The sequence below is a fragment of the Typopeltis vanoorti genome, chromosome 22 (genome assembly GCF_054136105.1).
Source record: "Typopeltis vanoorti isolate ZY-2024b chromosome 22, IOZ_Tvanoo_1.0, whole genome shotgun sequence".
In the NCBI taxonomy this organism is placed as follows: domain Eukaryota; kingdom Metazoa; phylum Arthropoda; class Arachnida; order Uropygi; family Thelyphonidae; genus Typopeltis; species Typopeltis vanoorti.
Window position 1 is genome coordinate 11,150,227 of NC_143570.1, and position 15,597 is coordinate 11,165,823.

Consider the following 15,597-nt stretch of genomic DNA (forward strand, 5'->3'; position numbering starts at 1 on the left):
CTTTTCTTATTCCTTGCCTCTTCTCTCCATGTGAATTTGTGCACATTTTTATGTTGGAACATAGTGTTAGTAATAACCAATCCATGACCTGAGCAGAAATCCAACAGGTATTTGCCATTATTATTAGCTTTGCTCTTTTCTCCAAATTTTCCCAAAATATTTTTGTATGTCTCACAATCATTTTCTACTCTGCTATTTAGATCCCCAACAAGGACCAACTTTTCCGTTTTCATTGTGTCAGTTGCTTTTTCTGAAGCCTCAAAAAATTCTTCCACTTCTACCTTAGTAGAGCCTTCTGTGGGACCGTAGGCACAAATAAGTCTCATTGTCCAGTTCCCCATTCTCATATTTGCTCACATTACTCTACTTGAGACTGACTGCCTTTCAAGAAGATTAGCCTCGTATTTTGTGTTGAATACTATGGCTACTCCTTCTTTTCCTTGATTGTCATTGCCTGAATATAACATTTTGTATTTATTGCTCAGAAAGATCTCGCCAGTTTTGGTCTTTTTTGTTTCAGTCACCCCTATTATGTCGATCTGGCACTTATCTAATTCCTCAGCTAGCTCCATTTCTTTGCCATTTAGGCTTCTTACGTTGATAGTACCGATCTTTAACTCTGGTGATGTTGAGTTGGGGTTTGTTTTCAGATTTGTTCCAGTAGGTGACTTTTCGCTGTTTGCCCTGGTTCCCTGGCAAAAACAACGGGGGCCTTGTTTAACCGGGCGACGCCCCAGCCGGCATGAAATTTTGTCATGTTGTACCATCATTTTTTATTTTGGTTTAACCAATAAGAATACAATTTGGTCAGCTAAATCCCAAATTGCCAGCCCATCCTCGTTCGTTCATTATCAAAGTAGATACCCAACAGGGTGCACCACGAGAAGGTGAGAATTGGACATTAGGTCAGATGCCCTGGTCGGTTCTCCGCATTCCTTTAAAGGCTATGTGGAGGTCTTTTCTCAGTTATACAGCTTTGACCCTTAAGCACCCCCAAATTTTTATTTTTAACTCCTTTTTTTTTTAGCTCTTTTTTTAAAAAAAGATTTAGCTGTTTTTAGTAATTTTCATTTGGCAACAGTAATGGGAAGCATTTAAGAATTCTTAAATGATGCAGTATTGCAACATGTCCCTAGAGTTCAAAGAATAGATAGGGTAGGATTAAAATGGATGTGCAAATCTATTAAACAAAAATACTTAAAAAATAAAATAAATAAAATATGTGGAAAGAATAAAAATTTGGGGGTGCTTAAGGGTCAAAGCTGTATAACTGAGAAAAGACCTCCACATGTCAGTTATGAAAATTATAAGGAGCAGTCCAGAAGAGTTACAACTGTTGTATAGAAATCTATGTCTAAGTATGAAAAGAAATGCTCTGCAAGCTAAAAATGACTCAAAAGAGTAATATTGTTATACTGCAAGTAAAAGAAAGAATGAACATGTAAGAATTACTACTGAATTCTGATGGTATGAGAGTAACAGATGCAGAAAAGATTGTTCAAGTAATGACTGTCTATTTTGCTAAAAGCCATCAACCTGGCATATGCAACATTGAGCACACTGGATGAAGAAGGTCAGGTGTATGAGGAGATACTAAGTTTTGGCATAAACTGAATGAGAATTTGTGAGTACGGACTGATGTGACAACAGCAGAGATGCTAGAAGGGTGTTCAGCTGAAATGGCTGTTCCTTTGACCAGGCTATGTAATTTGAGTGTCTCAGAACAGAAAAGATTCCACAGGAGCGGAATAACTGTGTTTAGGTTAGGTCATGGTAATCCCATTGCCCACGGATAGTACAAACACTAATGTATCCAACTATCAACTTATTGTATCTCTGGAGTGGTGGTGAATATTTTCCAAAAGTTGGTAAGGGCTTGCATACAGGAAATGTTGACAGAGCATATTTGTAATGAACAAAATATGTTTACTAAGGGAAGGTTTGATTAAGTTCATGTTGTATAATGTTACTGTGTTGTTCATGTTGTATAATGTTACATGGATATACCATGATAGTTTTATAATTTCCTTAGGCTTTTGGCAGGAAGACTGTTGAATAAATTGGAGAATATGGGTTTGGATTATTAACTTTAGAATGGATATTGACTGACAGATATTAAAAAGTAGTATTGTGGAGGATATGTGAGTGTTCAAGATTTAAGGTGACCTTTAAATCTTTGCAGACTTAGTCCATTGTTATTCGATCTTCACATTAATGACATTAGGATTTGACAGGAGACATACAGCTGTTTGATGATGATTACCCTACCTATCTTTGTATCAAAAATGCAGCTGATGTGCACTTGCAGAATGATTGAATAGGCTGGAATTGTTGGCATTTGAAAATGACTGTTAATTCAATGTTAGTAAATGTAAAGTTAATCACTTCAGGGTAATGAGATATCCATTGTCCAAGTATATTGATGGGATTATGCTAGAATGCTAGAAAAAGCTGATCAGGCTAGGGATCATGGAGTTTTAATAGATAGGAAGTTGAATTTCAAGGGTCATATAGTAAAAATTGCAAATACAACAGAGAGAGGATAACTAGAATCTTGAAATTAACTCTGACATGTGAAGATAAGAAAATAATTTTACCTCTTTATACAGCCTTGATCTTGCTTCACTTAGACTATTGTTTGCAAGTCTAGTCTCTGGGTTACCTGTGCTGTTTTTCTGATATACTATAGATAGTGCTAACGACTATATGAGTGTGGAATACAGATTATGAAGACAGTTTGAGAATTTGTGGGCTGCAAACAGTAGAAAGAGTAGTATGATTCAGAATTACAAACTGTTGAAAGGATCATACAGGATATCAGTAGACAGAATTTTTCATTTTATGGAGGGTTGTGAGAGGACGAGAAGGCATCCATGGAAGTTGAGAATGAATTTAGTCAAGAAAAGGGGTGAGAGATAAATTTTTCTCTCATAGGGTGGAGCGTGATTGGAATGGAGTGCCATTGGAGGTGGTGAGTGCAGGTATACACAAGGACTATTAACAGAATTTTGTGATATGTTTACTCATCGAAACATCTTCTCTTCATGTGCAGTGTGAATAAATTCAAGAAAATATTTGACAACTAGAGCAGGTGATATGTATACTCCCTCAATGACTCTTTAGAGGTCTCTTGTGTTAATAATTAAAAAAACATTAAATAATTTTATTGAGTTATCTAATGAGCAACAAGGGTTTATGAAAAACATCAATAATAGATGCAATATTTGTTAAAACAAATGATAGAAAAATCATTATATTACATGCCTCTTTGCACGTGTTTTATTTATTGATTGAATACAGTTAAGACTTAACCTCATTAAAATAAGAAAAATACCAAAACAAATTTCAGAAGTAATTATATATATAATCAGGGGCATATATTCTAGGTGTGTGGTGCACATCCACGGAATAGCAGTTTCACTGATATTATATTTTTGCATTTATTTAAAGACTCCCCTAATTGTTTGCTGGCTTTGTGTAATTCCTAAAATTTAACATAATATACTAATGTTCATGAAGAGGAGACGTTTCGATGTGTAAACATAACACATTTGTGTTAATAGCCCTTGTACGAGTTCACAAATATGGACACCTTTGAGCCCTTTAAACAGATGTGCAGATCACAGCATGTCAAATTCTTAGCATTTGAGTGGTTTTATAATGGCCGAGAAGGCAATGCAGAATGTGCACTGAGACAATAGCACCAGAAGTTGTTAGTGACTGTGACTGGTTATTGTGTGAAGCAATCCAATTGAACATTGTCATGAGTTGCTGTTTTTGTTTTCCAAGTTTCATTTGTTTTGTGTGCATGAAATGTGAATTGACATGTTTATTACATCAGTATAGACAAGTCTTTAATGTATAATTTTCTATAAATAATTTAACATTTTTTGTCCATATTTACAATGGGAAGCAGTATTGACAATCTACTGAATCCCATTTTCTGCCGGAGCTTTCGGAGATTATATGATTGATTATAGTCAAAGGAGGTTGGAACTTGTGAATAAATAAGAAAAAATGAGTTATTTCAGGTTTTCTTTGGTTCAATCTGGAAAAATAATATTTTCCCAAGTGGTGACGTTTTCTGATTTCTGTGCATATGACTGTATTTAAAAATCGTATAAAAATTCAAGTTATTCAATTCTAGTATTTGCCAATGATAATCTAATTTCCACAAAGCATAAACCCTTTGTGCTTCTCACATAAATTGCATAACTATTGTTTATTTGACCTTTATGCTTTCCATATTTAAAATTACTTTAATTGATAAATTAAAGTATTCAGAGTTATCCTTCAATTAATTACATTGGACCAATTAAGATGAGTGCTGATGCCATGCACTCTTAAAACGTTTGTGCATCAATATGAATGCAATCATATGGTCAAATTGATGTGAATTTTGTAGTGCAGGTTGCATAAGCCACACAATAGCACACCCAACCTAAATGAGCACGCAACTCCACTAATATGCAATCATGCAGCTATCAGTTCTATGCGCTATGCACTCTTAAAACTTTCGTATGTCAATATGAATGCAATCTCATCTTCCTTTTACCCTCTTTTACCTTGCGGTGTCGAGGGTTGATTAATCATCAGACCTCAAACTGTTCACAGGATATGGTGGTCAGCCCTACGCCCTGGTGTATCCTATGTCCTGTAGTGTTGAGTTCTCAAGGCTGATTTGCCTGCTTATCATATGGTCAAATTGATGTGAATTTTGTAGCATAGGTTGCATAAGCCACATGACAGCACGCCCAACCTAAATGGGCATGCAACTCCACTGATATGTATGCATGCAGCTAACAGTTCTATAATAAATACAGAATAGGGACTGATTGAAGAAATTAAAATAATCAAGGCGATTAGACAATGATTTATTAAGTCCCACCTTATTTATTTAAATGTCATTTAAAGGAAAAATTAAGATTAATTGCATATATGATATTATTAGCTGTAACTAAAGGTCTATAAAGATTACTAAATAAATTAATAATGCAGCAGAAAAAAAATAACACCATGATAGCTTTTAAAGTACCTGAAAGGTAGAAATCAAAGAGAAAATAAGTGCATGTTATAGTAGGATAAAATATTTAGGAATAGAACTGAACAACCATGACATTCCACAAAATGAATCAAAGTACAAACAATAAAATCTAGTAGAATATCTGGGGGTCTCAAACAGGATCTAGAATAATGGGAACATAAGTAAGCAAATGGAAATAAGATTATATCAGACCAGCTTCTAACTTAGCCATTCTTCATGAAGTTACTGTGGTTTTTCTTCCAGAATTTATCATTCTGGGAGAAAAACCATAGCTGCACTGTCTAAACTAATTTAAACATGAAGTTTTTTTTTTTCCTTTTGATTGTTCTAAAAATACTCATTGACGGAATTGTAATAACTTTTAACTGTTTTTTAAATGATAAATGGAAATATATATTTTTAGTATTCTGTTTCTAGGTTCCGACAAAATGAAGGTGTTATTGTGCTTGGTGCCACAAACAGGAGAGATGATCTTGATAAGTATGTGCTATATCAAACTGTGCTCATATTATTAACTGTAATCTGTATTCTTGAAAATTAAGTATAGCCTCTGAAAGAATAAGACCAGTTTCCATAAATTAAGGAACAAAGAGAAAACTAATAACTCAAAAACTGTATGATGAATTTCTGTACAATTCAGTGAAAACCAGTATATGAGATATGAAAGAAACATCCACAAAAATTGTAAATAAATAATTGAATTCAGTAACAAATGGGTACATGAAGACAGTAGTACAAAACAAGAGGTCAAAATGAAATTGTCAAAGTGCTTCAGTAAGGAATGTGGTCACCCCTCACAGCAATACAGTGCTCATAATGATATTGTATACTGTTTACAATGGTGTCCAGGAGCTCAGTTAGCAATAACAGCTATTGCCCCCTGCAAAACTCTGCTAAGCCTCATGACAGCAGCATGTCTACTTAGAGCATCCCAGACATGATCAATAGGATTAAGGTCAGGAGACCTGACTGGCCAGTTTTTATGTATGCTAGTCTCTTCTTGAAGATATCGGCACATGAGCTTCTCTTGATGAGGATGAGCATTACTGACTTATAAGATAAATATCTCCCCTGTCGCACCTGCATGTGGATGAACATTAGGGGTCCAGGAGCTCATCTCCTTAAGTTGCAGCATTCATGGTTCAGCTATGAAGTAAGTCAGTATGTCTACTTAATGAGATACCTCCACAAAATTAGTGTCCCTTTCACAAATACTAGAGTGATGATAATATGTCACTGGTTCTCTCTATGTTAAAGCACATCTGTTACTTTGTAAAGCATACCAGGACTTATCTCTAAACAAGGCCAACAAGCATTGGTCTTTTGACATGTTGTCCAGTTGACATGGAGCCTGGCCCAATTCAAACATTCTCTCCTCTGGTAGTCTGCATGCCCTTATTCCCATGCCGATTGCTAGCATATAGATCACCTTTCTGAAGCCTTCTGCGCACGGCGGAAGCAGATACCAATATTCCTGTAGCCAATGCAAGGTCACATTGTAGCTGATTCAGAATAGCACTCCTATTTCAACAAATAGATAATGGGAGATATCAGTCACCTACTACAGTTGTAATCCATAGTCTTTCTTCACTGTATCTCTGGGGTGCTGTATGTTGGAATTAGTTCCACAGTCTGTGGAACCATGGAACAACTTGCAACCATTTTTTTCTTACAAAACCATGTAGTCCCTCAGAGTATCATATTCTTATCCACATATTCTTGAATTCTCTTTTTCAACAATTTTTCCAGTATTTTTACCACCACTCCTGAGATACTGATTGATCTATACAAGTAACTCCCATTATACCTGGGGGATTGTTCAGCAGAATTGCTGAGCATACTGAAAACACATAAAACAGGAGACTTACAACATGGGATAATCAAGCAATATTCTGATATTAATTTAATCAAAAATGCACCTATTTTTTGTCTTGTTCTCTCTCCATATATGAAATGAAAAAGCACTCCAAAATGCCAGCTTTTATGCTGTGGCTCATTTGTATATATCACTGACAGCATCACTAATTTTTATACCATAAACAGACTCAGCATCATTTTTTACATAATATACCTGACTTTCATATGTTTTTTTTTTTCCATTCCAGAATTGTGATTTTTTATTTGTTCCTTAATTTATGGAAAGCAGTGTATATACAGTGCATGTGTACGCGCACACACTCACAAATTGGAATTAGTTAGTCTTGAAATTAAATTTAGTCAGTACTTAAAATTTATTGTAATACATAAATCTGTGATTATAATGAATTTGAAGTAACCACATCATATTCTATGAAATCACAAAAGATTTTAAATATTATACATGTTGAAGGTACCATAATTAGAAATGTTGCATGAAGACCTTGCCATTATTAGCATTCAGAAATTTGTTAGTAGTTAGCTAATCTCTGGTGGTACGGTCACTTAAACAGAATGAGAGATGAAAGATTTGCCAGGCCTCCTAGAAAAAGATCCAGATGATGATCAAAATCTAGGTGGATTGATACAGCAAAAAGTGCCTTAAAAGACAAATGTGAGATCTGATAATATTGGATTCTTGACAGATTAATTTGGAGAAAAATTGTCAATAGAAAGTTACTACTACATGAAAAGTTACATCATTACTATCATAATATCCTGTACATCGCCTGAGGATACATGTCAGGAATTTGATGTAATAGATAACAGATGAAATAGATAATGGGTAGAAGTGAAAAGTATTCTATGAGAGAGGATATGAAAGAGTTGTTGGACAAAGCAAAAATGAAGAGCAAGAAGGTGAAGATTGCAAGTCTCTTACCACTCCATAATAGAGGTGAATTGAGGAGAAAGGCATTGATAGCAAATGAATTGATACGTAGGTTGTGCAGAAGGAATGCTGTAGGGTTTGTGGACTTATGACTTGAGTTTGACAGAAAGAAGAAAGGCTGATGGACTGCATCTAAATGGTTTTGTTGTTAGGTGTCTAGATAGATCTTCACCAAGCATGCTGAAGCATAAACTTAGGAAATATTAAGCAATTAGGATGGATGCAAACGAATGTGTGAGAATGACCAACAGGTGCAGAATCTAGTCTCAAATAAAAATATTGAATAGGGTGAACATCAGTGGCAGCCGGTGACAATTTTAAGTGGGGGTGCTGCATATACAAAATAAAAAAAAAAAAAAAAAAAATTTTCCTAATCAGTAACCAATTTATTAATAAATAAATTTACATATTAAAAAATTGCTTTATTAAAAATATTTCACCCTCGCCACGAACAAACAGCAGTAATAAAAGTTTTGTATCTCACAGAAATAATGCGTGCATGCATACAATTTATCTGTAGCGACACTGCTCCTTTGAGCAGTGTTGGATTCACTTGTTATGTGCAATGACAAGTGCAAACGAATATTGGCGAGTCTAGCTGCAGTTGGCCAAACACGATAATTCTGACACTGCGTTAGATCGCAGTGCATTTGTTTCGTGTAACAATAAAAAAAATATAATTCTTTTCATATTTTCAACAGTGACACTTGTCATAATTCAGCATAGGCATTGTGGGGGAGGGGGTGACTTTTTCTTTTACTTATGTGATACTTGGAAGATCACAGGACCTCCCTCCCCTATACAAAAGATATGTTTTTTATTTATTTCTTGCTAACTTGTAAAATGTGGAATCTTGAAAGTGCAGGGTGTGTCTCAAAAGTTTTGAGACTTTGATTACTACAAGAGCATTGCACATGCTATCTGTTTTCAAAATATTTGTAGCGAACCTTAGACTGTTGCGTGACCAAATATCAGTAGTAGCTTGTGTTCAGCAGTTGTTAACTAACACACATTTGTGTGTGAAGATTTTCATTCCAAAAAACAGTGCACATGCTTACATTAGAATCCCTCTATGTTACAGTAGTATGTTTAAGGACGAAATACTATTGGGCTATAATTAAATTAAATTAAAACTGATAAATTTATTTTATACAGTTGAGGATAACAATTTCCCTAACTTTTGGGATAGTTGTAACTGACACAATGGAGGAATAGAGAGTAGCAGTAAAGTTCTTTGTAAAGAACTTTATGGATGTTTGGCATTGCCTGTAGTAAAGAACTACAGGCAATGCCAAACATCTTTATTTTTTGCAGCAGAAGGTGAATCTTTTTGGAACATAATTGTTACTGGTGACCATGTGTTTCATGTATGATCCTGCAATGACATGCAGAGTGGGTGGGGGAAAATTCACCAAAACCCTAGAGGTTGTGTGTTTTCAAACATCAAGTTAAAATGTTCAGTCTTTTTCAGTGAGGAAGGAGTTATTCATCACAAATTTGTTTCACAAGGTCAGTGCAAAATATAAAGATGTTTGGCATTGCCTGCTACAAAGAATAAATCAAGAGACCAGCATTGTACCAATTCAATGATTAGTTCCTGCCTCACGACAATGTACCTTCACACAATGTTGCAGTTGTGAGCAATTTTTGGCAAGCAGGAAAGTCACTAACCTTCACCATCTACCCTACCTGCCAAGCCTTGCTCCAGCCAATTACTTTCTTTTCCTGAAATTGAAATTTTCATTAAATTCTCATCATTTCCAAACACTAAAAGAGAGTGAGTGCATTTACAAGGGAGCTAAATAACATTCCAAAAAAAAAAAAGATTTCTGGATGGAATTAGCAAATTGTCTGAACTTGCAAACAAGTCCATCAACCAATGGAAAGTCTACTTTGAAGTTTAACATGGTATTTAATTATTTTATATTAATTGTCTCAAAACTTTTGAACTGCACCTTTTTATATATATATATATATATATATATATATATATATCAGCTGTGGAATCCTTTGAAAGCAGAACTGCTCTCTCTGTAATAGCAAATGAATATTAGCACAGTATTCATGTAAATTTGTGAAATCTGCCTTTAGGAAATAAACTTAGTTTTCACAGAGTTTATTTCCTTTTAGCTGTGAGTTTATATACTTAGAAAAATTAAACATGGAAACTTACATGAAATGAACTTATTACCTGCAAAAAAAAAATTTAATTTCCTTTGCATGTTTACCTCAGCTACAGTTTTCTTCCCAAATTTATCACTCTTCAGTACATCATGTTGACTTAGCTATACAATATTAGACATTTATTATCCTGTTTTTCAAGCAACAGTGTGCGCATTGTAAAAATGTGGTGGTCAGAATTCTGTATGCTATTGCATGTTGGTTTACCTTGACTTGTCCTCTCCAGTGTTCCCCCCCCCCCCCCTTCATTTTGCTATAGCTAACAGAATTTTGTTTTCAACCGTCTTTACAGTTGAATTTGATTTAGCTTCTGTCATTGACTGAAAACGGATATTCCTTTCTTTTTTTTTTAATTGAAATAATTCAATACCAAATATGAATAAAGTCTGTGTAGCACTGTGGAAGTGGTAGTTGTATCCATGGCACTAGAACACCCAAAGAAAGCTGTTCTCTGTTCTTGCTGAGTAGAGAAACTTTTTCTAACCGTATCTTCAACCAATTCCCAAGTTAATCAATCAGTCTCGGGAATGGGCAAGCAGGTTTTTTCCTCCCAGAAACTCATCCCATAAGTACAAGAAAATCAACCTTAGAGTCCACACTATTTCAGACAATAAATATTGTGTTAGGGATTATACGAGATGGCAGGACTTGTCATATGTTCACCAGATGTTGTTTATAATTAGTGATAGTCTTGTGCCGGTTATCTCTGATTAGCTACCCATGGAGATTGAATTGCCTCCTTGGTCTCCAAATGTTACAGGAATAAAAAGTGTCAGCAGATTATTTTATTCCAAAGTGGAATGTTGTGAGAATTTGGAAGAAAATCTAGTTTCATCTTTTATTTTCTAGTTCTACAAAAATACCACAAATAATTATGCAATATTTCCCAAATCATTACTCCTAACAATTGTTGTGACATGGATTGTGACGCCATTTATGAGTAGATTCATTTTACTATTGTGAAGGTTTGCACTTTTACTGTTTGCAGTAATGAGCTTAAAATAATATGAAGAAACTAAATGTATGGTTAGATCTTTGTATCTCTGCATATCTCATTCTGGCTGTAATAAAGAAAAACTGCAAGCACAAGGACCTGATAAACTGTTGGGTATGATGAGTAAATAAGCATGTTCTTACTCCTTAATATTGTAGAGAACCGGGATTTTTTAAACTGGTTTAAAGGTGGGTTAGATACTACATTTGCAGAGGTTAAGAGGAGATCTGTTCTCTACATTAAATGCATGTCAAAGTGACCTTTGGAGTTAAAGTTTTATCATAGCAAAGCTGGCAAATACTGAAGATCTGAGCATACGAACATTTCTTAATGTTAACTTCTCACTCTAAAGATGGTATGATACTGACATGAAATATACTTAAGTCCTTAAATACTTTTATTTATTGTTTACATGGGTTCCATATTTAATAAGTTCATTATTTCTGTATTCACTATAATGCATCTTATACAATATCTTTGCAATGAAATTTAATTAATCCCTACCTACTGATATTTCTGTATTAACATGTTTATACCTGTCTAAGCATGTCCTTGTGTTAATAAAATGTGTAGGAATGTAGTTAAGGAAATTCCAGTTACTACTTATTGTTTTAAATATTAAAATAACAAAAATAAATGGAAAACACTGTATGATTTCTATTAAATTATTGCACAATGATCCATTATCTAATAAAAATGAAATTTTATATTATTCAAGTTTGAATCCTAGTTGGGATTCATGGAATCTTTATACAGACTTTTGAACTGAAGTGAGCTAGTTAATGACTCAAGGATAGAAAGACAGGCAAACTGGTAAGAAAAACACATGCAACTTCATCGCTTTACTCAAACTATAATTGAAACCACAACCACAATGTAAGGTGACTCAGTTTCAGCATTGAGTAATACATTTATTTCATTATATTTATTATTCAGGAAGGACAATCATAGTTTAGCATGAATTTTTTAGTTATCTATATTTAGAGTTTTTAGTTAATTTTATTGATTTTAATAAAAATTCAAATTGCAGTAATGAATGTCTATAATAAATGTAGGACGTAATTTTTCCCCACTATAATTTGCATGTAAATTTTATTTTATCATGGGTATGAGAAGAAAGATATACATATATTGATATTTCTTATATTAATATAACATAATAACAATATTAATATATTGTTATTAATATATTAATAACAAAAGGCTTTTAAGCCTTTTATTTACTAAAATGTTAATTTTAGAGCTCTGTTAAGACCTGGAAGATTTGATGTTGAAGTCCATGTTTCAGTACCAGATTTGAGTGGACGTAAAGAGATACTGAAACTTTATCTTGGGAAAGTAAAAACAGCTAAAGATGTAAATACTGATGTTCTTGGCCGTGGCACCACTGGATTTACTGGTGCAGATTTAGAGAATATGGTTAATCAAGCTGCCCTTCGAGCTGCTATAGATGGTGCAGAAAATGTTTCAATGAAATACTTAGAAAATTCTAGAGATAAAGTACTAATGGGTGAGTTTGTGCAATGAATTCCCTTGTTTTCTTTAATATTGTATATAGTGAATATTACAAATTTCATTAAGTAGTTAATCAGCATATAGTTCTGAATACTTGAAGGATACTAAGTCATTTGTATATGATGTAATTTTTTTCCAGGACTTTTATCTCTCTCGTAAAGTGCACTCAGCATTTCAAATCTCATTTACTTCCCATACTCAGACTTAATAACAATATTCATATAACATATGTATGTAATATTTTCTGATTCCTCCACATTGGGTACCTGTTCATGGTGAAGTTTTTCTACTATTGTCTCCCAAATAACAATTACTGGAATCAGCAGGGTGGCTGTGCAATATGACCCATCGTGGACATCCAGAAATGGGGATCTTGTAGTCTTGCACTACTTTAGCCTCTGCTTCAGCATGGGCCCGGATGACCCAGCCAGGATCAATCACCTAGTATACTTGCTTGTAAGGGTCCCAAAAAATTTAAAGATGAAAATAATTCATGCTCAAGAGATTTTTTGTTCACTGACAAATCTTCCCAATCACCACCATTGGGACACACATGAATGCTCACTCATCAGCAAGCAATGGTGGTTGCGAAGATTTGTCAGCAAACAAAAAATCTCTTGAGCATGAATTCTTCATCTTTAAATTTTTTAGGACCCTCACAAGATCCCGAGCAAGTACTGATGCTGTAGATATATAATTTGATAACAGAAGTAAGTAAGAAATAAAAGTCCTGTGACACCAGCATAAATGTGTTTATATATCCATGCAACAGGTGAAAAGACAATGGAGAGAATGTTCTTTATTCAAAACGGTTTTGAAACTACTTTTTGGTGATTTCCTTGTACAAACACCATGTTAGCAACTCAGGGCATCATCAGTGGGTGGAATACCAATTGCAGTAACATCCCATAAAGCACTAAATTCTTCTAGAGGAATTATATCAGAATGGGATCTCCTTGAGGTTCCAGATGAGGAGGTATGCTCAGGGCTTAAAGATCAGAGAGTGACAAGTATGAGGTGCATCTTGATATATATAGAGATGGCCACCTGGTTCGATCCAAGAACATCATCCTTATTTTTGATGTGCCTAAATCTCCAACATCCGGAAAAGCAAGGTATCTCATTTGTCTGGTTAGGCTATACATCCCTAATCCACTGAAATGCTTTAAATGTTATTAATATAGGCATACCCAAACTGCCTGTTGTGGCTCTACCACCTCTGTCCGATGTTATGGTAAAGAGCATGATGATAAATCTTGCTCTGCAAAGAAAGTTAAATGTGTCATCTGTCAAAGAGATCATCCAGCCTACTCCCATACATGTCACAGATGGAAGGATGAAAAAGAAATTTAATCTTTGAATTAAAATTAAATTTATTAAATTAAATTAAAGATGAATACTTTTTTTCATTCTTTCACTTGTGACATGCACTTGAGGATGCAAAAAAGGAAGTTAGCCACACCACACCTGTCCTGAAATTCTCTTATGCTGAAAGGTGACCATTAAGAAAATATCAACATCTCAACACTTATCTATTCCACCACGCTTGAACTTTATAATCATGAGTCTGTGGAGTGGACTGCGTCAGTCACATGACCTTCAGTCAGACTCTCCTGAAACAACTCCAAAAATGATTCCATTCTCTGAGAACCCACTTGTCAAGAAAATTATGGAAAGGATATCACTGAAAGCTAAATCACCAGACATCCCCCCCCCCCCCTAGAAAAAATGGATACTTTTGTATTATCCACCAAAAGTAAACTCACTAAATGGTCCTGACACATCAGTTAGATGATGTATTAAACTTTTTCCAGAAGAAGAGCTGCACTGGCGATCCATACTCCCCTAAATCAATAGAAAAGTACAAGCCTGACAAAGGTGAGCCCTCAACATCTTAGAAATTGGACAAGTCTACAGAGCCAAAACAAAATGAAATATTTTAGTGTAGAACTGTGATGGGTTTTGCTAAAATGTTGATATCAAAGTTGTTCTACTGCAGAAACACAAACTTTTCTGTTTCTGTCTGCAGTAAATGTTTAAAACTTAGTGAGAATTCTACCTCAAGGCATATTCTGTCTTCTCTAATAATTTTCATTGTTGTTAATAAGAACAGAACTGGAGATGGTCCTGCTCTCATGGTGGTGTAGCTACCTGAATGGGCAATCACACTCTTTTTTTCAATATGTGTGATTTAATATTCCAGTACATTCCATTTATTTATCTTTGGGTTGTGAGTTAAATGAGATTGAACTTGATAATCTTATATTACAACTGTTCAGCCCATACTCCATTATGGGATACTAAGGCAACTGTTGTGAAGTCATTGGCATCTATATACAAGTAGCCCAGTTGTGAAGTTACTTCACATGCAAACTTTGTTTGCTTGCACTTGGATAAAGGATGAAACCAATTTATGGTACAACCATAAATTGGTATAACCTATTTATGGTTGTACTATATTTATAAAAACATGGCATCTTTAATTTATGGTACAACCAAGGGGAAAACTCTACATCCATCTCTAATCCAGAGTATTTTAGTAATAAGGTATGGCACCTTTTGACTACTTGTACATGGAAATATGACTTCTTCATTACTTCAGCCTTGGTATCACTTCTAGGTCTGGCTCCCATTGATGTGCTTTTGTGCTGAAATGGTTGCTTTCCCTGAGATATGAGCAACTCTGCTCAGTGGTGGGGTGAGCCTGTCACTGAGTGGAACTACTACTGAGTTAAATGATCCTTTGAGGCACTCACTGTTGGGTGATCTGAGGGATTGCATAAGTTTCCTTGGGGGAGTTTTTGGAGAGCTATCCCCACACTTAAACATACTTCAATAAAAGTTGAAACCAGTCTGGGTAGTGGTCCTTCCCATAATGCATAACATTATTTTGTTTGGTTACACTTGGATAAAGAATCAAACCAAGAATATAATTTCTTGACATCTTTAATTTATTCTGTGGATCTCCTTCTCTTACTATACAACAGAATACTTGGAAGAAGAGCTTCCAGATTCTTGGCATAAGTTAATTGTCATTGTCATCCCAAAACCAGGAAA

At 34.7% G+C, this 15,597-nt stretch overlaps 1 protein-coding gene across 4 annotated transcripts in view; it reads left to right on the top strand.

The window, feature by feature from the left end:
* The window catches only part of YME1L (ATP-dependent zinc metalloprotease YME1L), a 281,286-nt gene that overhangs the window by 206,110 nt on the left and 59,579 nt on the right, over nucleotides 1-15,597 (top strand). For all 4 annotated transcript variants that reach the window (XM_090411850.1, XM_090411848.1, XM_090411851.1 and 1 more), the window contains exons 14-15: nucleotides 5,462-5,524; nucleotides 12,267-12,535. In XM_090411850.1, coding sequence (XP_090267976.1) covers nucleotides 5,462-5,524; nucleotides 12,267-12,535 — 332 coding nt within the window. The remainder of the gene's footprint in view (nucleotides 1-5,461; nucleotides 5,525-12,266; nucleotides 12,536-15,597) is intronic.